A 26,770-nucleotide genomic window follows, 5' to 3' on the forward strand; every position below is an offset into this window, starting at 1 on the left:
ATTATTATTATATGGAAACAAAAAGGCTTTTGCCGTGCCTGTCAGTTCTTGGATGGCATAGCACATAGCAAATTTTTTGTTAATCACGACATTGCAAGTGAAAAATAATGAAGCATTAGGCTGCTTTGGATTGGAATCCTTTCCCAAACTTCAAGAAAAATGTCACTTTTTCTTGTCTTTTTTTTCGTCACTTTTTGCTTTTCTTACTTATTTTTCTTCCTTTTTTTCCCCCTAAGATTTCATTTTCAAGCAATCCCTACACCCACCATAGGGCTTGAACTTACAACCTCGAGATCAAGAGTTGCATGCCCCACCAACTGAGTCAGCCAGCGCCCCTCTTTTTTATTCTTCTTAATTTGAGATATCTTTCAGAAATAAAATACTGCCTCTCTAGTTGTCTTTGTCATTCTGAGTCAGTTTGCACTGTTCCGTGAAATCATCTGTAACAGAGATTCTTGACACTCTCAGCTTTTGGGAATTCAATTAAAAATTTTTTTTTAATGTTTATTTATTTTTGAGACCAGGGGAGGGAGGAGGGGTGGACAGAGAGGGAGACATAGAATTAGAAGCAGGCTGCAGGCTCTGAGCTGAGCTGTCAGCACAGAGCCTGCCGCGGGGCTCAAACTCACAGACCGCGAGATCATGACCTGAGCCGAAGGTTGGTCACTTAACCGACTGAGTCAGTCAGGTGCCCCTCAGCTTTTGATAATTCTTAACCACATTTTTAGAAATTTATTCTGTTTCAGGGCTATAGGCATTGTTCTTTAGGAATTACTGAGAAGTATCTTGAAAGTCATGGGTCAGAAATGTTCTTCTTCTTTTTTTAAATGTTTATTTATTTTGAGAGGTGGGAGTGAGGGGCAGAGAGAGAGGGAGACAGAGAATTGCATGCAGGCTCCCGACTGTCAGCACAGAGCCCGATATGGGGCTCGAACACACAAATTGTGAGATCGTGACCCGAGCCGAAACCAAGAGTTGGATGCGCCCCAAGAAATGTTTCTTAAGTTTGGAATTAATTTTGCCCCTAATAGATTGACTTTCAAAGATTTTACTGTTAGACATTAGATTAGAAGCTACCTGCCCCTACCCTCTGTCAGTTAATGAAAGTAAAAAATATCCCTGTCAAATTGCCTTGGTATCTACTCAGTTCTCATATTTTTTTCTTTTGATCTAATGATAGGAAATGAGTTATATTAATAGGCTTCCTGCTATGAAGCCAATCTTTCATTCCGTAAGTCAACTCTACTAATGTCAGAGTGCATTATTAATATCCTGCTGCATTCACTTTGGTGGTTGCTTTATTTACATTTCTCCCAATTCTATTTGTAAGGGAGTGGTTTGTACTTTTCTGTTTGTGTTATCTTTATCAATTTTAATTAGTTGGGAAGCTTCCTATCTTTTCTTTTCTCTCCTTCCTTTTTCCCCCTCTCCATTTATTTAGATCTTCTTTATTTTTTTTCAAAAAAATTTACACTTTTCAGAATATAAGGTTTATACTATTTTTGTTAAATTTATTCACAAGTATTTTATTCTTTGGATGCTACTGTAAATTTAATTGTTTTCCTAATTTCATTTTTTTGTGTTCTCATTACTACTTTATAGAGATAAAACTGATTTTTGTCAATTGATCTTGTATCCTGCAACCTTGCTGAACTTGTTTATTAGATTCTAATAGTTATTTAGTGGATTGTACAAGATCATGTCATCTGCAAAAGGAAGTCGTTTTATATCTTCTTTTAATCTGGCTGCCTTTTATAACATTTTCTTCCTAATTGCTATGGCTAGGAGCTTCAGTGCAGTTTGAGCAGATGTGAAAGTAGACAGATCATTCCTGATCTTAGGGGGAAAGCATTTAGTCTTTTGTCATTAAGTATGATGTTATCTGTTGGTGTTAGGAGATTGCCTTTATAATGCTGAGAAAGTTCCTTTACTTTCATAATTTGTTGAGGGTTCTTATGAAGCTGTGTTGAATGTTGTCAGATGCTTTCTTAGTGTTTATTGAGATAGGCATATGGTTTTGTCCTTTATTCTCTTGACGTGGTGAGGTATGGTAATTGGTTTTTGGATGTTAAACTAACCTTGCATTCCTGGATATATCCCATTTGTTCATGGTGTATATCTTTTATTGCTGGGTTTGATTTGCTAGTATATTGTTGAGGGTTTTTATGTTTCTATTCCTAAAAGATGTTGGCTTGTGGTTTTCTTTTTTGTGATGTCTGGATTTGGTATCAGGATAATATTAGCCTCATCAAATGAGTTGGGAAATATTCCCTCTGTTTGTATATTTTGGGAAGAATTTGTGAAGATTAGTATTAATTCTTCAAATGTTTGGTATAATTCACCAGTGAAGCCATCTGATCCTGGGCTTTTCTTTGTGGGAAGTGTTTGATTACAAATTCCATCTTTTTACTGTTTGTAGCTCCATTGAGGTTTTCTCTTTCTTCCTGAGTCAGTTTCGGTAATTTGTATCCTTCTAGAAATTCGTCTTTATCATCCAAGTTGTCTCATTTGTTGGCATACAGTTGTTCATAGCATTATCTTGTAATCCTTTTTATTTCTATAAATGCTGTAGTAATTTCCCCTTTCATTCCTTATATTAGTAATATGAGTCTTCTATTTTTCTTTGTCAGTCAAGCTAAATATTTGTTTGTATCTTTTTGAAGAACCAACTTTCAGTTCCACTTTCTTGTTGAGCGTGCTGAGCATTTTCAGAATTAGAGTGGTGAGCTGATCTTTGATGACTTATTTTTCTTAAGTCTCAGGTGCGCTGGACTTAGCATCTTATATCTTTAGTAGAATATATTATCACAAGTACTTCTTGAAATACACATTGTTGGAAATAAAAGCAGAATGAGTTTAATGTACCCTAATAGTGAGTATTGCAACTGACATCTGTATATAATAGTGTCTAGGAAGGTAGAAACAGGATTTCTGTCTTCAAAACAGAGAGCCTTACACACACTCCCTAAGATACTAAACTTTTTAGAGACCTCCCTCTAACAGGAGATACATTAATTCATAGGAGATAAGCTTATTTGTTATATACAGCAGGTGCTACTGGATGCCTTAGGGCAGGCATTAGGACTTAACTTTCTGTTCGAAGTCTGGTTCAGAAGGACTGGGAGGGTTAGATCTAACTGCCAAAGTTAGATTTGGTGCCAGGAGCTAAAGTGGAGCTCCCAGCATTGGCAGAAAGAGATTGAGGAAAGCTTTTGCAAACTGCTGCGTAGAGCGCTCTGTGGCCCATTACGAGAAGCGGCCATCTCTAGGGAGACCTCATGACCAAGAACTGAAACAAACCTCACGTTGGCTTATTGCGACTGAGTCCGTGATGTCCCCTGTGTTGCCATAAGGCAGGAAACTCAAACTGGGGCCCAGGGAATCAGATTGATTGGATAAGGAAAGATGAGTACAGAAGGAAAGAGAAAGACAATACCTTCCTCAGAATGAACCTGTAAATGAAAATTGTGAAACAAATGCTACAAAGGCAGGCAAACAAAACAGGAATTGGAATATGAATTTATCCTAGATGAAATTAAAAAAGACTTTAAAAGAAGTATCTTTAATAAGATACCTGAAGTAATAATTTTCTGAAAAAGAAGATAAAATTGCAGGGAAAAAACAAAAGTAGATTAGGTAGGTCTGAAAAAGAACCGATTAGGAATCCTTGAAGTGAAAAAAAAATTGATATAAAAACATGAGTCAGAATAAAACACAAGTCCCAGTTCATGGGGAAATTAGGGTATTCCGAAAGAATACTGAGTAATTCTGTCAAAAACGCACAGAGATAAAGAAATATGTATATGAGCGTAAAAGATACGGAAGATAGATAAACGCCTTCAACAGATATCTAATTGGAGTTTTCTGTATCTTCGTGAATGTTTAGACACAACTTCAATCAGTGTTAGTGCAGCTGATGGCTTCACCTAAGGACTGCACAAGAAGTGAGTTAAGTTCTTAACAGATTTGGATTAGAATTTGAACAGAGTTTGAGAGACACGGAATTGAGACAGAATTTGATTGAGAATATTTGAGAACTGATGTGTAGAAGATTTTCATAGGCACAAGAAGGAAATGACAAGGACAGCAAGTGGGGGGAAAAGCCCTTTGGGTTTTGAGGTCGTGTCAATGGGAACGTTTGTTTTCTTTAAGACTTATTTTATTTTTAGAGTGTATAGGAGCAGGAGAGAAGGGGGGAGGGAGAGAGAGGGAGAGCGAGAGGAAGAATCTCAGGCAGGCTCCATGCTCAGCGTAGAGCCTGATGTGGGGCGTGATCCTACAGCCCTGGGATCATGACCTGAGCTGAAATTCAGGGTCGGATGCGCGCCACACCTGGCTTCTACTTGGGCAACAGGCAGGGGTATAGATTGTTGCTTGACAGGACCTTCCTTTGAGACGTTTGCTCAACAAGATCTTCCATACTGAGCATCAGCTTTTGTGTTTTTCTCTTAGAATTTCAAATACACTCTTTTTTTTTTAAATTTTTTTTTCAACATTTATTTTTTTTGGGACAGAGAGAGACAGAGCATGAACGGGGGAGGGGCAGAGAGAGAGGGAGACACAGAATCGGAAACAGGCTCCAGGCTCTGAGCCATCAGCCCAGAGCCTGACGCGGGGGCTCGAACTCCCGGACCGCGAGATCGTGACCTGGCTGAAGTCAGACGTTTAACCGACTGCGCCACCCAGGCGCCCCTCAAATACACTCTTAACTGTAAAAATGTATTAATTATTTTTTAAATTAATCAATTAAATGTTTCATTTACATCCAAGTTAGCATATGGTGCAACAGTGATTTCAGGAGTAGATTCCTTAGTGCCCCTTCCCCATGTAGCCCATTCCCCTCCCAGCACCCCTCCAGCAACCCTCTGTTTGTTCTCCGTATTTAAGAGTCTCTTCTGTTTTGTCCCCCTCCCTGTTTTTATATGAGTTTTGCTTCCCTTCCCTTATGTTCATCTGTTTTGTCTCTTAAATTTCTCATATGAGTGAAGTCATGTGATATTTGTCTTTCTCTGACTGACTAATTTCGCTTAGCATAATACCCTCTCGTTCCATCCACGTAGTTGCAAATGGCAAGATTTCATTCTTTTTGATTGCTGAGTAATACTCCATTGTATGTATATACCATTCATCCATTGATGGCCATTTGGGCTCTTTCCATACTTTGGCTATTATTGAAAGTGCTGCTGTAAACATGGGGGTGCATGCGCCCCTTCAAAACAGCACACCTGTATCCTTTGGATAGATACCTAGTAGTGCAATTGCTGGGTCATAGGGTAATTCTATTTTTAATTTTTTGAGGAACCTCCATACTGTTTTCCAGAGTGGCTGCACCAGTTTGCAATCCCACCAGCAGTGCAAAAGAGTTCCTCTTTCTCTGCATCCTCACCAACATGTCTCATTGCCTGAGTTGTTAATTTTAACCATTCTGACTGGTATGAGGTGGTATCTCATTGTGTTTTAATTTGTATTTCCCTGCTGATGAGTGATGTTGAGCATTTTTTCATGTGTCTGTTTGCCATCTGGATGTCTTCTTTGGAGAAGTGTCTATTCTTGTCTTTTGCCCATTTCTTCACTGGATTATTTGTTTTTTGGGTGTTGAGTTTGATAAGTTCTTTATAGATTTTGAATACTAACCTTTTATCTGATATGTCATTTGCAAGTATCTTCTCCTATTCTGTCAGTTGCCTTTTAGTTTTGCTGATTGTTTCCTTCATTGTGCAGAAGCTTTTTATCTTGATGAGGCCCCAGTAGTTCAGTTTTACTTTTGTTTCTCTTTCCTCCAGAGATGTGTTGAATAACTTGCTGTGGCCAGGGTCAAAGAGGTTTTTGCTTGCTTTCTCCTCTAGGATTTTGATGGCTTCCTGTCTTACGTTTAGGTCTTTTATCCATTTTGAGTTTATTTTTACGTATGATGTAAGAAAGTGGTCCAGGTTCATTCTTCTGCATGTCGCTGTCCAGTTTTCCCAGCACCACTTGCTGAAGAGACTGTCTTTATTCCATTGGCTATTCTTTCCTGCTTTGTCAAAGATTAGTTGGCCATACGTTTGTGGGTCCATTTCCGGGTTCTCTATTCTGTTCCATTGATCTGAGTGTCTGTTTTTGTGCCAGTACCATACTGTCTTGATGATTACAGCTTTGTAATGCGTCTGGAAGTCCACGACCGTGATGTCTTCAGCTTTGGTTTTCTTTTTCAGGATTACTTTGGCTATTCGGGGTCTTTTCTGGTTCCATACATATTTTAGGATTGTTTGTCCTAGTTCTGTGAAGAATGCTGTTGTTATTTTGATAGGGCTTGCTTAACTGTGAAAAAATAATTAAAAAAATTTTTTTTAATATTTATTCAATTTTGAAAGAGGAAGAGAGACAGAGCATGAGCAGGGGTGGGGCAGAGAGAGAGGGAGACGTAGGGTTCCAAGCAGGCTCCAGACTCTGAGCTGTCAGCACAGAGCCCGATGTGGGGCTCGAACTCACAGACCGAGAGATCATGACCTGAGCTGAAGTCGGACGCTTAACCGACTGAGCCACCAGGCGCCCCTGAAATTGTAAGTTATTTTGTTGTGTGGGCCAGAGTGACTTCGTTTCAAACATTAATCTTGGGAGCCTAAGAAGAGTGAATTTGTATAGCGTTTAACTTAAAATCACATCCATTCCAAGGGTGACCTTTCTGAGATCCCAGGAGAATTCAGATTTTCAGCAAGAGTAGAAACTTGAATAACATGAGTACCCAGAGTCAAACAGGCATCTAGTATATTTTAGTACACCACTAATACTCAATTTTTAGGACCAGATGAAGAGAGTTAGTGGAGGCTCTACTCAGTGTCTATAACGCTGTAGTACTGAGATGAAAAGTCTAAGTTCTTCAGCCTGTGCAGACATTTATTTTCTGTTAATTCCTTTATTATATATAATATAATAATATACATTAACTGCTGAGTTGATGTTGCAAAAGATTTGGGTTTTTAAAAATTTATTTAGTTTTTGAGATAAACATAGATTCACAGGAGGTTACAAAATTTTTTTTAGGGAGGCCCTGTTGTACCCTTTACCCATTTTCTCCCAAAGATAATATCTTGTATAATAACTATGGTACACCGGCAAAATGAAGGAATTGCCATTGGTAAACTGTGACCTCCACAGAGATTATTCAGAGTTCACCAGTTTTACATTTAAAAGTTCATTTTAATTATACTTTCTTCTAATCTAATTCATGATTATTAATATTTTGGTGTATAGTGTACAGCTTGTGACAGAAACTGAAGGACAGAAGAGAATACATATTAAAAGAATTCGTATGATGATTGCTTCTCAGCCTTTTGGCTAAGCTCAAGTAGATCTTAGTAGATCTTAGTATTCTGAAAGAATTAGTATAATAGGATTTGTCCTGAAGACTCGTTATATAAATGTCAGTTTCAAAAGTTTCTTCTGTACATATTTTCGTTTCTAAGCACAAAAGAAACGATTATTTAACATTTTCTGTGTTTTGTCCTGCCCCCAATCTCAGTGCTCTCTTGCTGAATGTGTGACCACGGTCAACATTTGTTCTATGAAGGCTTTGTGTTCTTTACCGTGTGTGGTTCTTATCGGTGTGGACTCTTACACCGAGTTGGCGGACACGCTGTGCGCTGTGGTGGCTGTCGCCCATGTCATTTGTGCGCCAGGAAGCAAGTTGAGATTCCAGGGAGCTCAAGGCCCCTCCATTGCTGAGCTTTCTGGCAACTTGCTATTTCTGCGGGTGGGGAGATGGTAGCCGTGGTGGTGGTGGTGCACGTGCGGCGTGGCGAGGACACTTTGCGACATGCCCTCATGATTCGTTTTTCATGATGTGTTTTGTTTTTGTGCCTCTGCTTATTACACTGAATGAGACAGCTGCTAGCCGGGATGATAGCAGAGCCTGCTTTTCTCTCTGAGTATACTATCTTTGCTTTGGATTCCTCCAAGCAGCCTAAAACACAGACTGACAGTGTGGTGAGTCCTTCCACCGCTTTCTGCATTCCCCCTGTGGGGAAGCAAAGGAATTTGGTAATTCTAGAAGCACATCTCCTGCTGCTTGTCGCTCACTGTCCCTCCAAGCATCTTCCGTGCCCTGTTGCTAACCCTGCTCTAAAAAATCAGAGTAAACTGCTGAATTCTGACGGCTGGTGTGTTTTCTGGCAGCTTTTTAACAGCAGCAAAATAACACTGTTTTCATTAATGTGGCGAACTTGGTCTAAACTCTCAGTTTTCTCTCTGGGGAATGTTTGCTCATTAACTAAAAATGGTATGAATTGCTAGAAATCTCTGTTCTACTTTTGGCAGGAGGCCAAGAATATTTTGAGCTGTGACTCACTGAGAAAAACAATGCATTGTTCATAAATCGTAATTGAACAACATTGAGTAGGTGGGTGGATTCTACTGTAACAAATAATTGCATCTTCTTTGGGGAGAGTACCAGTTTTCTATAAAACATCTGAGAGGAAGCAATTAATCTCATTATGTTTCAATTGACTGAATTCATATAATTTTGAATCCTGCATATAACTTCACTTTGAGAAAGTGGACTGTTTTCATACGTATCTTAAGTTCTTAAGTTAGGAAATTAAAACTTAGAGATCTTTGATTGCCCAGTAAGGAAAGCTTTTTGTGTTGCATTGGACACTAATTTGGATTGAGGTTTTCCTTTTTTTTTTTTTTTTTTTAGTGTTTATTTTTGAGAGAGAGAGAGCCAGCAAACAGGGGAGGGGTAGAGAGAGAGAGACAGAGACAGAGACAGAAAATCCCAAGCAGACTCCACATTGTCAGCACAGAGCCCGATGCGGGGCTCCAACTCACGAACCATGAGATCATGACCTGAGCTGAAATCAAAGTTGGATGCTTTACCGACTGAGCCACCCAGGTGCCCTAAGGGATTGAGGTTTTTTTTAAACGAGGAGAATTGGTTTAATTTATTAAGTAGCTGGTGATGAAACTAGAACATCTCTGTACTTAATCCATGCAGCCAGGAAGGACTTGGTGTGCATATGGTCAGTAGCAATGCTAAATCACATTCTGAACTTGGTTTTAGAAAAGAAAGCAGCTGAGAGTTCTAGTGATGCCCTAGCTTGGATCTCAGGGCAAAGGGTCTCGCCTTGGTTCTGGCTACAAGTAATACCTCACTATTTGCAAAACTGGTTTGAGAGGCAGACAGGAATCTAAGTTAACCTACCAATTTATTTTATTAAAAAAAAAATTTTTTTTTTATTTTTATTTAAAAAAAATTTTTTTTTTCAACGTTTATTTATTTTTGGGACAGAGAGAGACAGAGCATGAACGGGGGAGGGGCAGAGAGAGAGGGAGACACAGAATCAGAAACAGGCTCCGAGCCATCAGCCCAGAGCCTGACGCGGGGCTCGAACTCACGGAGTGCGAGATCGTGACCTGGCTGAAGTCGGACGCTTAACCAACTGCGCCACCCAGGCGCCCCCAAAATTTTTTTTTAAGTAGACTCCACGCGAGGCTCAAACTCATGATGCTGAGATCAAGACCTGAGCTGAGATCTAAGAGTCAGACACTTAACAGACACCCCACTAATTTACTTTAAAAACATAAAATGATATTACTTTATATTTTATGTAATAGTAACAGAGACTTAAAAAAAAAGAAGATCCCCTCCTAGGCCTACTTCCATATACATAAAAGTAATTTAAGTACCTATTCTCTTGTAAAAAATGCTGATGCCTTTGAAATATATGTGTTTTATACGTTTATAAAATAAAGTTGTAATTATTTAAAAATACCTTAAGTAGACTAAAAGTCTTCATTTATCTTATTTAAATTTTGTCCAGATAAAAACTTCTCTCTATGCAACAAAGGGAAATCACGGCATAACCTATAACAAAGTACAAATGGAACACAAATTTAGTGAGGGTCTGCTTATGAGTTCACCAGCTGTTGATTTTTCCTTCATTCAGATTTTTGAAAATGACCCCAAATTCTAAAAATTACTGTATCCTTAGTGCTCAGCAGTCAAAAAAATAGTTGTTGAGAGAACAAACCGTAATTGAAGACAAATCCGGCAGGGAACTGTGTGTGCCTTTAAATTAAATGCGCTTTAGACTAGAAGAATTTTTCTGTTACCTAAGAATTGCCTCCGGGAGGAAGTACTGGTGGCAGCTGAGTATTGACACGCGTTGCGCTAGTTCTTTTGGCTTCTCTCTGGGACAAGGACTCCAGAAGCCTTTTTATACTCAAGGAGGTAATGTTGCTTCTGCAGATTCCTAATTTAAATGTACAGGGTAACATGGCAATGCTTTCCTTAGCTGTGTCTATTTAAATATGTGATGTAATACACGTATTGAAATATATTTGCAGAGAGGGAAAGTTTTTAAACGTTACGTAATGTTTGTCCGATAGTGTGATAGGTCAGTTATAGAATAGCTTTTTGTATGGACCACAATCATGTGTCAAGTGATTTACTTAAAACAGAATATAGACTCTCTTGCCACTCTTCATCCTGACTTAAATGTTTTATGGAACCATTTCATTTCCTTTCTCTGCAATTTAACGATCTTAATTTTCAATATAGGGATTGAGAGACTTCTTGAACTCTATAAAGTATGTTTTTTATTTTATAGTGTGTAATGTAGTATATTTTTAGGGCCAGAAAGCATTAATGGTCACGCTACACAAATATAGCCATATATACAGCTTGTAATTCTTTGAAATGGTAGAGAACAGGAAGATAAGAGTTACGTTCCCCCAACTTTTCTCCCTAATACAACCCTAAGGGAGATGTCTTGGACTGATAAAATTTGATAACTTTTTATATTAGAGGGAGAAGGTGTATCAGTTGTTCTTGGGGAAAATCCAAACGTATTACAAAAGTGGAAATAGTAGTAACGGTGGCAAAAGAATCCCACCCCACATGCCCAGTACCCGGTAGCATCAGTTAATGGCTCATGGCTCTCTTATTTTATTATCACACCCCCACACTTGTCTAACCACCCTCCCACACATGCACACCTCCCTTCCCCTGTCCCCATCCCTGCTGGGTTATTTGAAGCAAATTTCAGAAACCTTATTCCATCTAAATGTTTTGGTGTATATTTCTGAAAGACAATGACTAAAAATATATAACACAGTACATTTATCACACCTAAAAATTAGTAGTTTCTTAGTACCAAATACCTAATGGGAGTACAGTTCAGAAAATTGAGAACACTTGCAAAGCTGAGTGCCATCTCCACTGATATTCAAGAATACTCAGGGGTCCCTGGGTGGCTCTGTTGGTTGGGTGTCTGACTCTTGATCTCGGCTCAGGTCATGATCTCATGGCTCGAGGGATCGAGCCCTGCATCGGGGGGATTCTCTCTCTTCCTCTCTCTCTGCACCCACCCTCAAAAATAAATAAACATTAAAAAAAAGACTATTCATTATTTGACCTTTCCTTGGTCAGCTGTAGAAATGTACAGGAAATGTCTTATTTAAAAACCTACCAAGTTACTGAAACATAGTGGCTAGGATTTGCTCTAACGCTTTGTTTAAAACTTAGAAGTTATTTTATCGTGAGCTGCTTTTAAGGCTCTAATTTTGGTCAGTGTATTACAAATGCAGTATAGAATTTTGAATCTCAGAGAATCTCCTTCATTATCATGGAACCTATGCCAGGCTGATGTAATCAGGAGAATGTCGCTTAATTTGGAGCATTTGTCATAGCAACAGAACAAAACAAAAAGCTTTCATATGTGGAAGAAGATATTTTTAATGACAGGTTTTTCTGAAAATTGGCATAACAATTTCATTTAGACTGCTGGCTTCAGATGAATGAGGCATTTCCATCTCTTGTAGCAAAGATGTTTTTCAGGCCTTAGCCCATATAACTTTGAGTATTATTTTATCGTAGGGAACACTTGACATTGCTTTTTCTGGATAGTTGTCTATTTGAATGAGTTTTGCTAATTGAATCCCTGCTGTTAATTTTGTCATGGGGGAAAAAGCTAGGGACCCTATAATGGGGAGAGGTATGTGATTAGCTTAAAATGAAATTTTCAACATACTAATCTTTGCTATTTAGTTACATATATTATAGCAAAATAAATTTTCTAAATACTCACCGTACTAGTTTTGCCTTGCATGAAAACATTCTAATAAATGAACTAATTGTGTTTGATAAATGTATCTAATGGGTCTTGGTGCTTGGCGTTTGTTCTTAACAGTTTTTTCTGTTCCTTTTCTTTATGATACTTCTTTGTTTTTCTTAGAATGCATCTATCCAAGCCACGAAATCTCCTGACAGTGTTAATGGAAGTGAACCAACCACTCCTCAGGTCTGTTACTACTGTTATTTTTATTTTATTTTTAAATTTTTTTTTTTTTCCAACATTTATTTATTTTTTTTTTAAGACAGAGAGAGACAGAGCATGAACGGGGGAGGGGCAGAGAGAGAGGGAGACACAGAATCGGAAACAGGCTCCAGGCTCTGAGCCATCAGCCCAGAGCCCGACGCGGGGCTCGAACTCCCGGACCGCGAGATCGTGACCTGGCTGAAGTCGGACGCTTAACCGACTGCGCCACCCAGGCGCCCCATACTACTGTTATTTTTAAAAAATAGCAAGTCATTTCAGAGTGTTGGTCAATCTATATTATTAGCATTTGACTTCCTATGGAAAGAGTGATGTCCAAACATTTGATATAATATGTATATGTATGGTAAATCCAGGTGTGTTGATGCTTTCTTGGAAACAGTTTTAAGTAAAAATCATGCATGTATATACACCAGTCATGTAATACGACGTTGTTACTCATTTAAAAAATTAATGGCAGTAAAGAGAAAACTTTTTGAAAAAAAGGAATATGACTTTATGCTTGTAAAATATTATGGATAGTTTATATTGAAAGACATATTGGATTACATAATTTGGAAGGGGGGGATATGGACGAAATGGGATTTCTTTTAAAGTTTGCTCTAATGCAGAGTGTTTTACTACTAGAGCACTTGTGTTATCTTTGATTTAAAAAAGTTACTTGGGGGGTGCAGCACAAGTGACATTCTTTTGATTCTTTCCGAAAACGAAAGAAAAAAAATTCATTAAAAACGTCATTATGACAGCAATGTCTGACATGAACATTCGTTTACTTTGGCTCTAGTGATGATGTTATCATTAACCTGGCTATTCTTAGCAGTCTCTAATGTAGAGCAGAAACATTTCTAATCTGTGAACCTGGAGCATATATGTAGACAATTTAGGAGCTAGATGATTTATGAACTAAATTGTGTAGACTAAACATTCTAAAGTATTGTCTAGCGCAGATACAGATTATAGCTTCGCAAACTCCGTGAACAGATTCTATGAGCTGAGAACTTTGTTCCTTTTGGGGGGAGCTGGTCAGGTTCTGGGCATAGTCCAAGTCCCTGGGCTTCTGGCTCTGGCTTTGCTCAGCCTCCCTAGTTAAACTATTCCAATCCTCTACAAATACATCATTATCTAGAAATGCCATGAAGTAGGGGTAAAACATTTGGAGGCACTGGTCTAAATGGTTCTGGACAGATCCAGTGGTCTTTAGTGAATATTATTTAAAACTATTATTTAGAACGCGTGTTTTCCTCTTATAGAATAGTTCAAAAAGGCTAAATACTGTTATAAATGCAAAAACTAGAATGAATGAGAACCAGCTTTCTAACACATTCAGGAGAAATTTAAGTTTTAATGAAGGTGAAGAATGAACATACTCAGGAAGTAAGCCCACCAAAGGCTTGGAACTTTCTTAAAAAAATACAAATATTTTTCTCAAAAATAATAAAGTAGTAGTTATTGAGTGTTTACTATGTGTCAGACATCGTTAAACATCTTATATATATGATCTCATTGAATTCTTAATCACAAGCAGGTGCCCTTACTCAGAAGTCTTTATTTTCAAACACATTTCTGATTAGTTGGTTGTTGGCTGTTGTTAGCAAATTGGGAATGATGCATATCCTCCAAGGGGGTGGAATGCTTCCTGTGATTGGGCATCTTGACAGCAGCAGGAGATCAGAGAGTTGACGCCAAGGGAGAAGAGATGGCACAAAGCAAGCCTGAGAGTTCATACAGCTACCGGTGACCCCCCCCCCCCCCCGCCCGCCCTTGTTACTGCGTTGAACATCCTACGTATTTCAGTTGGTTTTGGCACCCAGTATAATGATTTAATAAGCATTTGCTCCTTTTTTCTTTTCCACACAGTATATTGTGAAAAACTTCAAACATACAGAGAAATAGAACTTTCAAGTGAGCATCTGTATACCTATCACCTAGATTCTGTCATTGGTACTTTACTGTGTTTGCTTTATCACCAGTCTGTCTGTGTATACATTCTTCTGTCTGCCCCTCAATCCATTTTTACTTTTAAAAATTACTTATTTATTTTTTAATTTTTTAAACGTTTATTTATTTTTTGAGAGAGAGAGAGAGAGAGAAGCGCAGGCAGGGGAGGGACAGAGAGAGAGGGAGACACAGAATCCAAAGCAGGCTCCAGGCTCTGAGCTGTCAGCACAGAGCCCGACGCGGGGCTCGAACTCGTGAGCCATGAGATCGTGACCTGAGCCAAAGTGGGACGCTCAACCGACTGAGCCACTCAGGCGCCCCTCCAATTTTACTTTCTTAATGGCATTTCAGAGTAAGTTGTGGGTCATGATATCCTTTCCTTTAATGTTTTAGCATGTATATCATTAACCAGAGTTCATTACTTGTATTTTTTTTTAAGTATTAATACTTTAATTACTTTGAGGAGAGAGGAATGGAAATACCACATGTAAGAATTAATTCTTTTTTTTTTTTTTTTAATTTTTTTTTTTTCAACGTTTATTTATTTTTGCGACAGAGAGAGACAGAGCATGAACGGGGGAGGGGCAGAGAGAGAGGGAGACACAGAATGGGAAACAGGCTCCAGGCTCTGAGCCATCAGCCCAGAGCCTGACGCGGGGCTCGAACTCCCGGACCGCGAGATCGTGACCTGGCTGAAGTCGGACGCTTAACTGACTGCGCCACCCAGGCGCCCCAAGAATTAATTCTTAAAAATACAAGTTAAATCAAATTTTAAAGGACCTTACTATGAAACTGACTAGTTTCAAAGGTTTAATTAGTGGTATAGTTACATATATACCTACTAAGGACACACAGCCTAGAGGTTCTGTAGTAATGAATCATGATGAAAATTTACTTTACTAATTTTTTAGTTAATTTGTCTGGTTAAAAGGTAGTTATCTCCTTAGATTTTTTTTTTTTAGATTGAAGTATAATTGACATATGATACCTCCTTAGTTTCAGGTATACATCATAGTGATTTGGTATTTTTGTATGTTAGGAAATGATCCCCATGATTAGTCTAGTTACCAGAATCTGTCGCCATGCAGAATTATTACAGTATTAATGACTGGGTTCCCTATGCTGTACATTACATCCCTTTGACTTCTTTCTTTTACAACTGGAAGTTTGTACTTATTAATTCTCTTCACCTATTTTTCCTTCTTCCCCAAACCCCTCCCTCTTCATGTAACCAATAGTTTGTTTCCTGTATCTATGAAACTGTATTGTTTTGTTTTATTTTTTAAAATTTTATATATCAGTGAAATCATATGGCATTTGACTTTCTTTGACTTATCTCACTTAGAATAGTACCCTCTAGGTCCATCCATGTCACAAATGGCAAGATTTCACTCTTTTTACATGGCTAAGTAATATTCTTTTTTAAAAAAGTGTATCTTTTTTTTTTTAATTTTTTTTTCAACGTTTATTTATTTTTGGGACAGAGAGAGACAGAGCATGAACGGGCAAAGGGCAGAGAGAGAGGGAGACACAGAATCGGAAGCAGGCTCCAGGCTCCGAGCCATCAGCCCAGAGCCCGACGCGGGGCTCGAACTCACGGACCGCGAGATCGTGACCTGGCTGAAGTCGGACGCTTAACCGACTGCGCCACCCAGGCGCCCCTAAAAAAGTGTATCTATTTTGAGAGAGAGAGTGAGCACACATGCTTGTGCATGCCAGTGGGGAGGGACAGAGAGAGAGAGGAAGAGAGAGAATCCCGAGCGGGCTCTGTGCTGATGGTGCAGAGCCCAATGTGGGGCTCTATCTCACGAATCTTGAGATCATGACCTGAGCGGAAATCAAGAGTCTGACGTTTTGCTGACTGAGCCACCCAGGTGCCCCAAGTAATATTTTTATATATTTGTTCCTATAATATTCTTATAATCTCTATCTCTGTGTCTGTGTCTGTTCTGTCTATATATCACATTTTCTTTATCCATTCAGCTGTTGAAGGACACTTGGGTTGCTTCCATATCTTGGCTTGTGTAGATAATGCAGTGAACGTGAGGATGCATACTTCTCCTGGAGTTTGTGTTTCCATTCTTTTTTGCACATCAGTCCCCAGAAGGGGAATTGCTGGATCGTATGGTAGTTCTATTTTTAATTTTTTGATGACCTCCATACTGTTTTCCATCGGGGCTACACCAGTTTACATTCCCACCAGCAGTGTACAAGGGTTCCCTTTCCCTACATCCTCACCAACACTTGCTGTTTTTTTGATAATAGCCGATCTGACCACTGTGAGGTGCTATCTCATTGTGCTTTTGGTTTGCAATTCCTTGATGGTTAGTGATGTTCTTTTCCCAGGCCCGTTGGCCATCTGCTTGTCTCCTTTGGAAAAATGTCTATTCAAGTCCTATGCCCATTAAAAAAAATTTTTTTTATATTGTGTAAGTTCTTTATGTATTTTGGATGTTAGTGCCTTATCAAATGTATGATTTGCAGATACCTTTTCCCATTCAGTAGGTTGCCTTTTCATTTTGTTGATGGTTTCCTTCACTGTGCAAAAAGCCTTTTAGTTCGATGTAATCCCATTTGTTTATTTTAGCTTTTGTTATCCTTGCCTAATGAGACTGGTCCAAAAAAAATACTGCTAAGACTGATATCAAAGAGCTTACTGCCTTTTTCTTCTAGGAGTTGTGTTTTCTTTTTTGAGGTAAATTTTACATAAAGTGAAATGTACAGACCTCAAGTGTGCATCGACCCGAGTTTTAACAAATGTGTATGCTGAAGCCATATGTTAATCCCATACAGAGATTACAGAACATTATCAAGACCCCAGAAAGTTCCTTTATGGTTCTTCTTCCTCCTAAAGGCAATCTCTTAAAATTTTTCCCCACCAAACCGCGGGGGACTAGTTTTGCTTGTTTTAGGACTTTATATAGTAGCCTCGTGTATGTAGTGCGTACTCTTTTATAGAATGCTTCTTTCACTCACCACAGTGTTTTTGGAATTTCATCCATGTTGTTGTGGTTATCAGTAGTTTGTCCCTTTTTATTGCTGTGTAGAATCCCTTTGAAGAGTTTGTTACCTGTTAATGGACACCTGGGCCGTTTCCAGTTTTCAATTATTATGAATAGAACTACTACGAGCATTATTGTAGAAATCTTTTTGTGGATGTATGTTTTTCTTTCTTTTTCTTTTTGACTGTTGTTGATTGTGTACTAATATGTTTTGATGATTTCTAGAATAACATATACTGTATATATAAAATGATGTATTTGTTTTATATCCTTTTGACCAAGCATGGAATGTTTAAATATCTCTTATTGGATCATCATTATCATATTGCCAGATTAAGGCCTAACTGAACAAATGTGTACTAAGTACCTACTTTATGGAAAGCATTGTGGCAAGGAGACAGACATAGAGAATATGGATTCTTTTCTAAATGAGCATATTTAGGGGCGCCTGGGTGGCTCAGCCGGTTAAGCGTCTGACTTTGGCTCAGGTCACGATCTCACGGTTCGTGGGTTTGAGCCCCAACGTCGGGCTCTGTGCTGACAGCTCAGAGCCTGGAGCCTGCTTCTGATTCTGTGTCTCCGTCTCTCTCTGCCCCTCCCCTGCTTATGCTGTCTCTCTCTGTCTCTCAAAAATAAAAAAATGTAGAAAAAAATTTTTTAAAAAATGAGCATATTTAGAGGTGAGGGTATGTGTGTAGCAGATATAATGGCAGGAAAACTTAGTGCTTACTGCATATAGCACACTATTTGAAATGTTTTCATTTATTTAATTCTCATAACAATCCTACTGGGCAGGACTGTTGTTATTTCCATTTTACACATGAGAAAATTAAAACATAGAGGTCTTAAAACTAGTAAGTGGTGAAACTGGGATTCAAATCAGGGAATTCGGTTCAGAGTCTGTGTTCTTAGTCACTGTGCTGTAAGTGACCGTAGTTATTTTGGGGCATAAACAACTCAGCTGTTGTTATACCAGTATGTAAGTAACTAATGGTGAGTCAGAATGCAGTCGGTGCTCCAAGAATGGTTCTGGTAAAAGCTTAGGCCATAAAGAAAGGTTGTTTCTGATGAGTGAGATCTGAGGTTTCCTGGAAAAGCGGACATCTGAGCTGAGTTTTGAAGGATGTCTGGATTTTCATATGCAGGGAAATTATGGGCAGTGGTACAGAGGCACACATTGATGCATTTGTTAAGGGGGCGGGAAGTTGCCTGTTGTGACTCAGGTTTTTGGTACATGGAGGGGTGAGTTTATAGAGAAATGGGTCTTGGGAGATGGGAACCTTGAATATAAGCTCAGGATCTTGAACCTTATATTAAATGGGAATCCAGTTTAAGCATTGGAACGAAATGATCTAAATGATGTTTTAGGAAGACAATTCTGGCGACAGTGTGACAGGGCAGATTAGGGTAAGAGATTAGAGGCAGGGGAACGGAAGACTGCTGCTGGTATCCAGCTTATAGAGGATAAGGTTCTGAATAAGAATAGTGTTGGGAGAATAAAAAGGGGGGATTGAAAACGGGGTCAAATGGGGGAGACAGAAAGGAATTAAAAGTAACTCTGATATGTTCACTTATTTTGGCGTATACATTTCTCCTTCCCTACCCCCCCATCAGTTTTTTCAAAAATGAATTCTAAATCCGTGAATGTCTTTGATATCAGAAACCTGACAACATTTGGCACCAGTGGGAGTGTATTTTTTCACATATCAGAAAGCTTGAGGATAAACAGTCTTTAAGGGCCCTTCTCCAGTTAGCTTCTTGTCCCCCCACATCCATTACCACTGCCTTTCACCCTCACAACTACAAGTTGCCCTCCAAGAGTTGCATCTTCATTCTAGACAGAAGGAAAGACTCAAGGCAAAGACAAAAGGCATATTCCTTTTTATGAAGAAAATAATCTGTCTCCTAGAAGGTTCCATTGTATAGATTTCCATGTATCATGCCTTATTGGCTGAACTTAGTCACCTGGCCCCCTCCTAGATGAAACAGGGTTTGGGAAAAGCTAATTAGAAAAACCCCTTTAATTGAAATATATCACAATATAACGTATACAGAAAAGTATGATATACACCTTATACAGCTTTCTGAATGCTTACACATCAAGCACACCTTTGTAGCCAATGCTCCAAATCAAGACACAGAAATTACCAGTGTCGCTTCCATTCCCTGCTCTGACTCCCAAGGATAACTACGATCCTGACGTCTGGGTTAATTTTCTGTTTTTGAACTTTATGTAAGTGGAATAAAAATGAGTATTCTTTCGTCTGTCTTCTTTTGCTCAATGCTTTATGAGATTCGTCTATATTGTTGTGGCTGTAAGTCAGTCTCACTGCTGTCTAGTATTTTGTTGGTGAACAGACTGCAATTTATCCATTCGGTTATTATTTTTTTTTTTAATTTTTTTTTTCAACATTTATTTATTTTTGGGACAGAGAGAGACAGAGCATGAACGGGCAAAGGGCAGAGAGAGAGGGAGACACAGAATCGGAAACAGGCTCCAGGCTCTGAGCCATCAGCCCAGAGTCTGACGCGGGGCTCGAACTCACGGACCGCGAGATCGTGACCTGGCTGAAGTCGGACGCTTAACCGACTGCGCCACCCAGGCGCCCCTTTCTTTTTAAAAATTTTTTTTTTTAATTTTTTTTTCAACATTTATTTATTTTTGGGACAGAGAGTATCCATTCGGTTATTGATAGGCATCAACGGTAGCTTCAGGTTTGGGACTATTTTTTTTTTTTTTTTTTACATTTATTTATTTCTGAGAGACAGAGACAGAGCACAAGTTGGGGAGGGGCAGAGATAAAAGGAGACACGGAATCTGAAGCAGGCTCCAGGCTCCGAGCTGTCAGCACAGAGCCCGATGCAGGGCTTGAATCCACAAACCCTGAGATCATGACCTGAGCCGAAGTCGGATGCTTAACCGACTGAGTCACCCAGGTGCCCCTGGGGCTATTTTGAATAAGATTGCTGTAAACTTTCTAGTTTATCTTTTGCTGAACATACATACACATTTCCACTGAGTCCATACTTAGTAATGAAATTGCTGATTCAGGTTGTGTACTTGTATTTGGTTTTAGTAAATACCGACAAGTAGTTTTCCAAAGTGGACTACTCCATATCCTTACCAATACTTGGTATTTTCCATAGTTTTAATTTTAGCCATTCTGGTGGATGGGTGGTGGTGTCTCGTGTGGCTTTAATTTGTGTTTGGGAAGGTGAGTATTACTTTGAACAAAACTGGGTCCTGGTAAAAAGAAAAACAGGAAGATTAGATATCAGGTGGTAGCCAGTATTTGTTGTTTACCTTAAGCCAGTCTTACCTTGAAGTACTGTGCATTGACTTATTGCCCTTCACAACTACCTTGTGCGATGAGTGCATTTTACATATGAGGAAGCAGAAGCACCAAAGGTCAGGTAACTTGCCCAAGGTCATAGTGCCAGTAATGGCAGAGCTAAGACTTGGGCCCAAGAGGTCTGGTTTCATAGCCTATGCTCTTAGCTACTGCATCATATGAAAGGGTCTGCCACAGAAGCTTGTGTATGACATTCTCATTTGTAAGCTTGTCTTTTATTTTAGTCTCCTTTCTCTAATGATAGTAATGATTATTAATGTATATTGAGTATTTGCTACATTGTAGGCACTTTGCCTGTATTAACTCAGTGCTTGTGGCATCCGTCTGAGGTGGGTAGTATTATCATCATCGTCATAGAATTATTTTTATCATCCCCATTTTAAAGAGGAAGAAAGAAGACTAGTGAAGTTAAGTAATTTGGCCAAGGTCATGTCGAACATACTGGGGGAACCAGGATTTGAACTTAGGCACCCTAATTCGATAGTCCACAGGCCGAATCACTACACTCAAACGTGTCACTTGCAAATGTACCGGGGTGGCTGTTACCAGGTTTATCAGCTTCTGCGAACACGTGTCTTTGACATTGTTCTTCAGCTGCTGGCTGACCCTAAGACAACAACTGTTTCTAGTGTAATTCGAACTTGCTTCACTTGTTTGTCCTAGGGCAACTCACCGTCTGTGTGAAGTGAAAAGCACTTTTTGCATAGGTCAGAAGTGGCTGGTCGTGGAGTATCAGTAAAGCAGTTCTTAAAAGGTTTTGAGCATGAGGGTCCCTCCTCTCCCTTAAGACTTTCTCCATCCCTCCACCCCCATAAAGGTAAACGTGCACATTATGATAGAAGGGTGTTTGTGTAAATACATATACTGCATATGGAAAAGTACCTGTAATTGCTTTAAATCAAAATGAGTTCACAGTATGTGTATTATTTTCTAACTTGGTGTTTTTCCATTTAGTAGTATGTCTTGAACCTCTTTTCATATACTGTAATGTACATGACGTATCCTCTAGTGGGTACGTCATGTACATTTGGGTTTCCGGTTTTTACTATTATAAATCACCTGTGAGAAATCTCTGTGCATGTGAAGGGGGAGGGGCATGTTATCTCCCCTCACGCCCGCCTTGCCTAATACTGATACTCAGTCTCTAGCATCCATCAGTAAAGTTTTCCTGGTTTGCTTTTTTAAATTGTATACTAAAGAGAATATTTTTATTTTCCTGTAATTTTTGCCTGCACATGGCCTCTGTCTTTCATGGGCATTCATTCCTGGCATTGCTGAGATCTAGCAGGTGACCCTGTGGCACACTAATGAGAATGAGTTCCTAGGAAACACCTGTTAAATACTGCTGTCCCCTGAACAAAACAATGCAGTTTGGAGCATTTTGTTGAAGTATGTTATGTTATTTTTCGTTGTTACTATTCAAATTAACACATCATTCAAATTAAGAGAACAGCTCTTGCTTATTACTGTTTCTAACATCAGACTTACTGATTTGTGCGGAGGGATTCTAGCTCAGATTTTTGAGTCGTCCTCCGTGACTTTTTAATGCTCATTTTTATTCTCAGTAGACAGAACGGTAATTACACCGAGCTGGATGTCACTAGTCAACCCTGCCTGGCATTCTCTTAGTGAACAGAGTGGGCTCACTAAGCATTCCCCTCCCCCTTCCCCCAGTCCCCTCTTGTGTTAAAGAGGGCAATCAGGAATCAGCACCTCATGGAGACTCAAGGTAAAGCCCACTTGATTCTAGCCACACGCTTCACAACATATATACCCCCCATTTTAGGCACTGGGTGTGTATACTGGTGATACAGACATCACTGCTTCCGAGGGTCTTCTAGTTGAGTGGACAGACGTTCACGGCACACCGGGGAGGTCGGCTGGGAAAGCATGGCATCCTCCTTTTTTACAGATGTGCAAACTGAAGGGAAGTGACTTAGTGAAGGTGGTCCCACTGCTTGGTGACGGACCTGGGACCTGTATCCCAGCCCTCTGACTCCAAGTCCAGTGCTTTTTCAGAAATAACCAGGTGTCTCTTGTTTTCCAGAAAACAGTGTGTTATGCAAAATGTCAGGAATGTAAATTGCATTTGTTAGAGCTTTTAATAGGTTACTGGTGTTGGTGGTGATAGGGAATACTAGAAGTCTAAATGTGCATTTTAACCACATATTTTGTCGGGTTTTGGTTGCAGTCAGGTGACACGCAGTCTTTTGCACAGAAGCTCCAGCTCCGGGTACCTTCAGTGGAGTCTTTGTTTCGAAGTCCACTAAAGGAGTCTCTGTTCAGATCTTCTTCTAAAGAGTCTTTGGTACGAACGTCTTCCAGAGAGTCCCTGAATCGATTTGACCTGGACTTTTCTGCGGCCACCTTTGATCCATCCTCTGATATGGAGAGTGAACCAGAAGACTCACTCCCTAACTTAGACAGTCTCAACAAAGAACAGTTGATTCAGTGCTTGCGAAAAATGGAACGAAGGTTGAATAGCTACAAAGGAAAATGTTCCGAGGTAGGAGCATAATTTTTTTTTTTTTTTTTTTGCCAATATGAAAAATTTCCCTCTTGTTCTCTGTCTAGTTCATATTACTGTATGGCTTTTACTCTTGTGGTTGGCTAAACCATCGATTCCCCATATCCGCTGATTATCATGGCTAGTCTCTGGCATTATCTAAAGATTTTCAGGTGTACAGAACCCCTTTGGCAAGACCGTTAGTCAAATTTTGGAGAAGATCATTTCCGGTTTGCACCTTCCGTGCCCCTCTTCTCCCCCAGCCCCCTCCCCAACATTGCTTGCACCCCCTCCCCCAGTGCAGAGCGCATCATCTTTCCTCCTCACATCCCCTTTTCTTGTTCATCTTCTAACTGCTGTGCTTCCGAAGTGACCTCTTCTGCCGACCAGACTTCCATCGCTGCTTACCCTAATTATGTTTTAGGTGGTCCGATTTTCTGACACATTTGGTTCACTCATTATACCTGCATTTAAACTTCACCTCAGATGAATCTTTAATTGCTAAATCCCTTGAGGATGGCACTGTGTGGTCTAAGAGAGGAAGGAAGCAGTCCCATTCCATCTTTTTTCCGCTCTTCCCTTCGGGCTGGGTTGTATTAGTTTCCCTCCCTGTCCTGTGCAGTGAAAACTCTTCTTCCTTAGGAAAGCCTTTCTGGGGCGAGTTGCCCATGGAATTTTTTTCTTTAGACCGTGCATAATGTTTTATTGCCTTACCAGTTAACTCAGCATTATAGTTAACTTTAATTGATGAATAATAAGGTTCAAGGTCCGTATATAATGTTAGCCATAGCTGCCATTTTCGATCATGGCTGTAGTATGCTTAGTTTTACCCTTGCAGCCAAACATAAAAACAGAAACCCCTAGACGAAATATGCAAAATATCTTTTTAAAACTACAAAGTGCTGACAAAATAGGAAGGAATTATTAGGCTAACCTCTCTCAGCTCGCTGGAAGCTAGACATGTAAATAGCATTAAAGGCATCTGTCTCATGAGGTACTTGTGGAATCAGGCTGCTTTTTCCCATAAATTTATTGTTATTCATTTCTGTCCAAGTTAATAATCGTCCTGAATTATTTGTTGTTTAGACTTATGTTATTTTTACTAACTTGCCTGTTGCTTCTGAGTTTGAAGCTGGGGCAGCAGTGTAGTTAGTATGAAAGTATGCAAGACACTATGCATTTTAAGTTTACGGGGGTTACGGTGCCATTGAATTTTGCACCTTCTCTGTGAAGTAGATATTAATTAGCTTCATTTAGCAGAATGGGGTTGAGAGGCTCGTGGAGACTTAATCATAGAGATTAAGAAAATGTGCTTAAAGTCACACAGGTAATAGCTGACAGACCTTAGGTCTTTCTGGTTGTTTCCACCCTTCTGTGCCACCTCAAGTAGAGTCATGCAGCTTCTTAGGGATGAAAAGAGCACATCGTCTTCATGTCTGTCTTTCCTTGCCATTGTAGGTGACCAGGATAAGATCGTGCTGTAAGTGACATGTCATTGTTGGCTTACTCTCCCCACCTCTCCTACTCCCCGCTTGTTGAGCACCGTTTTCCTATCCGGGAATAAGAATACCCATTTTAAGGTAGTAAGAGGAGGATGATTGTGGTCTCAGGCAGATTTTTTTTTTTTAATTCTTTATTGCACGGACTCCCCTTCCGTGACTGCCGGCCTCTTAACTCAAGGCATCAGTAGATGCGTTGCGGGGCACACAGCAACCTTCCAAGGAGAATGGCAGGGCGCGGAGTAGGGGAGTGCTTCCTCCTCAAGCTGCAGCCTGTCTCTTCGGAGCCCTCTTGTACTTCTGACGTAGGGTCCAAATAATCCATTGGAGCCATGTGCTTATTTTTCAGATGAATAGGGCTATGTAATCTCTAGGTTTAAGAGATTTGTTAGTGTATAATTTCATCAGGTTGTGTAGAATGTTTAAATATCCTATTTAATTAGGTTAAATGGTTAAACATCTCTTCAGAACCTAAATTACCCGTTTTCATCTATTGGTTACGAGTCCCTTTCTTCAGATTTTTACCCAGCCCTCGTCACAGTTCCTATAATCAGAGTCTTTTAGAGATGAATTACATGGTCTATAATTGCCCAAAGCAAAGAAACCGCCCGGTGAGCTTGCTAAATAAACACATATCCCTCCCCTCACCCCCAACTCCAGCCTCATTCAGTTAGTTTGGCGTGGGACCCAAGAATTTCTCCTCCTAAGCAAGCTCCCAGGGGATGCTGTTGCTGATGGTACTGGTTTGTGGCTACAGTTTGAGTAGCCTCGTGCCTTCAGGCAAGTTGGCTCTGATCATAATTGGGTACTGAGATTTAAAGATGTATGTGCCTGAGGTGGAATCGAGTACAGATTTAATATCTTTATACAGTCAAGTTATATTTTATTTTTTAGAAATACATTTCATTTGTTAATTTTGACTGTACGCTATATGCATCTAATTAGGTTGAATTATCTATAAAAGGATTCTCCTGGTTTGTGTGTTTTTGACTTTGATAAAGAGATGCGTTAGCAGTATTTAAAATAACTCATGTATTAAAAAATAAAAAAATAAAAAAATAAAATAAAGTAACTCATTTATTTAGGAATGACTGATATTATTTGTGGCTTTTTCTTTATTTTAGTTTGTTATAGCTTATCAGACTCTTCAGAGAGAGAAGAAGAAGCTCCAAGTAAGTGATATCTTGGCTGTGATATTGATTCATACATTATTTAAAAATTAGAGTCTTACAGTAAGATAGTTCTGACCCTCACTTTTAATAATTCTCCATGTGACCCAAGTATTTTTTTTTAAGTTTATTTATTTTGAAAGAGAAAGAGAGCACAAGAGGGGCAGAGGGAGGGAGAGAGAAACTCTCCAGGGTTCGAACTCACTAACTGACCTGAGATCATGACCTGAGCTGAAACCAAGAGTCACGCTTAACCAGCTGAGCCACGCAGGCACCCCGTTGTTTTAATAAAGGGAGTGAATGAGAAATTCCAGAGATTTTTACCTCTGGTCGGGATGGGCTTTTTTGAATTGTGGATCCCCTGCGGTGTGTAAGAGGTTCGGATTTAAGGCGTGTTTGCCTCTTTCAAACATGCTTTCTGGTGTCTCAATTTGCAAGTCACATCTTGGTTTTTAGTGGTAGAGACATACAGCCTTCTGAGCTTTCCCTTCTATTTTTGAAATATCTGCAGACATCTCTGTTCCTTATCATTATATCAAGGTCCAAACACAAGCATCTTCTCTGTTTTTTCCTGAGGCTGCTGCTTGTAAAGCTCTTGGTTAAGTATGTGGAGAGAGGAAGCTCTTCTGGGTGGCCCTCCTCAGCCCCACTGTGTCACCCTGTTCTGTGGCTAGACATTTCCCACCAGGTATCCCAGGTGATAATTCACAGGTCAGAGCTAAGGGGAAGTATCCATTCCACTTCAAATGGTACCATCAGTTTGCTGTGATAAGATGTATAAATATTTATCATTTGGAATCATGCTGTAGTAATTTCTGTTTCTGTCCTGTCTTGAGAAGGATGGAGAATATAGGCTTATTTTTGTTAGGGGATAGCATTTTTTATCTCTGCTGTATCACGATAAACATTTTAATGTCTTTTAATGGTAAAATATAACAGATATAGAAAGTCATGCACCAAAAATATAGTCTTATTTTTTACAGTAA

The 26,770-nt window shown here is 39.5% G+C and overlaps 1 protein-coding gene across 3 annotated transcripts in view; it reads left to right on the plus strand.

The window, feature by feature from the left end:
• The window catches only part of GOLGA4 (golgin A4), a 128,224-nt gene that overhangs the window by 18,597 nt on the left and 82,857 nt on the right, over window positions 1-26,770 (plus strand). For 2 of the 3 annotated variants that reach the window (XM_047099019.1, XM_047099021.1), the window contains exons 3-5: window positions 12,216-12,281; window positions 22,802-23,116; window positions 25,740-25,787. In XM_047099019.1, coding sequence (XP_046954975.1) covers window positions 12,216-12,281; window positions 22,802-23,116; window positions 25,740-25,787 — 429 coding nt within the window. The remainder of the gene's footprint in view (window positions 1-12,215; window positions 12,282-22,801; window positions 23,117-25,739; window positions 25,788-26,770) is intronic. The other variant, XM_047099020.1, reaches the window with a different exon arrangement.

This window comes from Lynx rufus, unplaced genomic scaffold, assembly GCF_022079265.1.
Source record: "Lynx rufus isolate CCGP_SWC_20201006 ecotype Redwood Valley unplaced genomic scaffold, mLynRuf1.p SCAF_5, whole genome shotgun sequence".
In the NCBI taxonomy this organism is placed as follows: domain Eukaryota; kingdom Metazoa; phylum Chordata; class Mammalia; order Carnivora; family Felidae; genus Lynx; species Lynx rufus.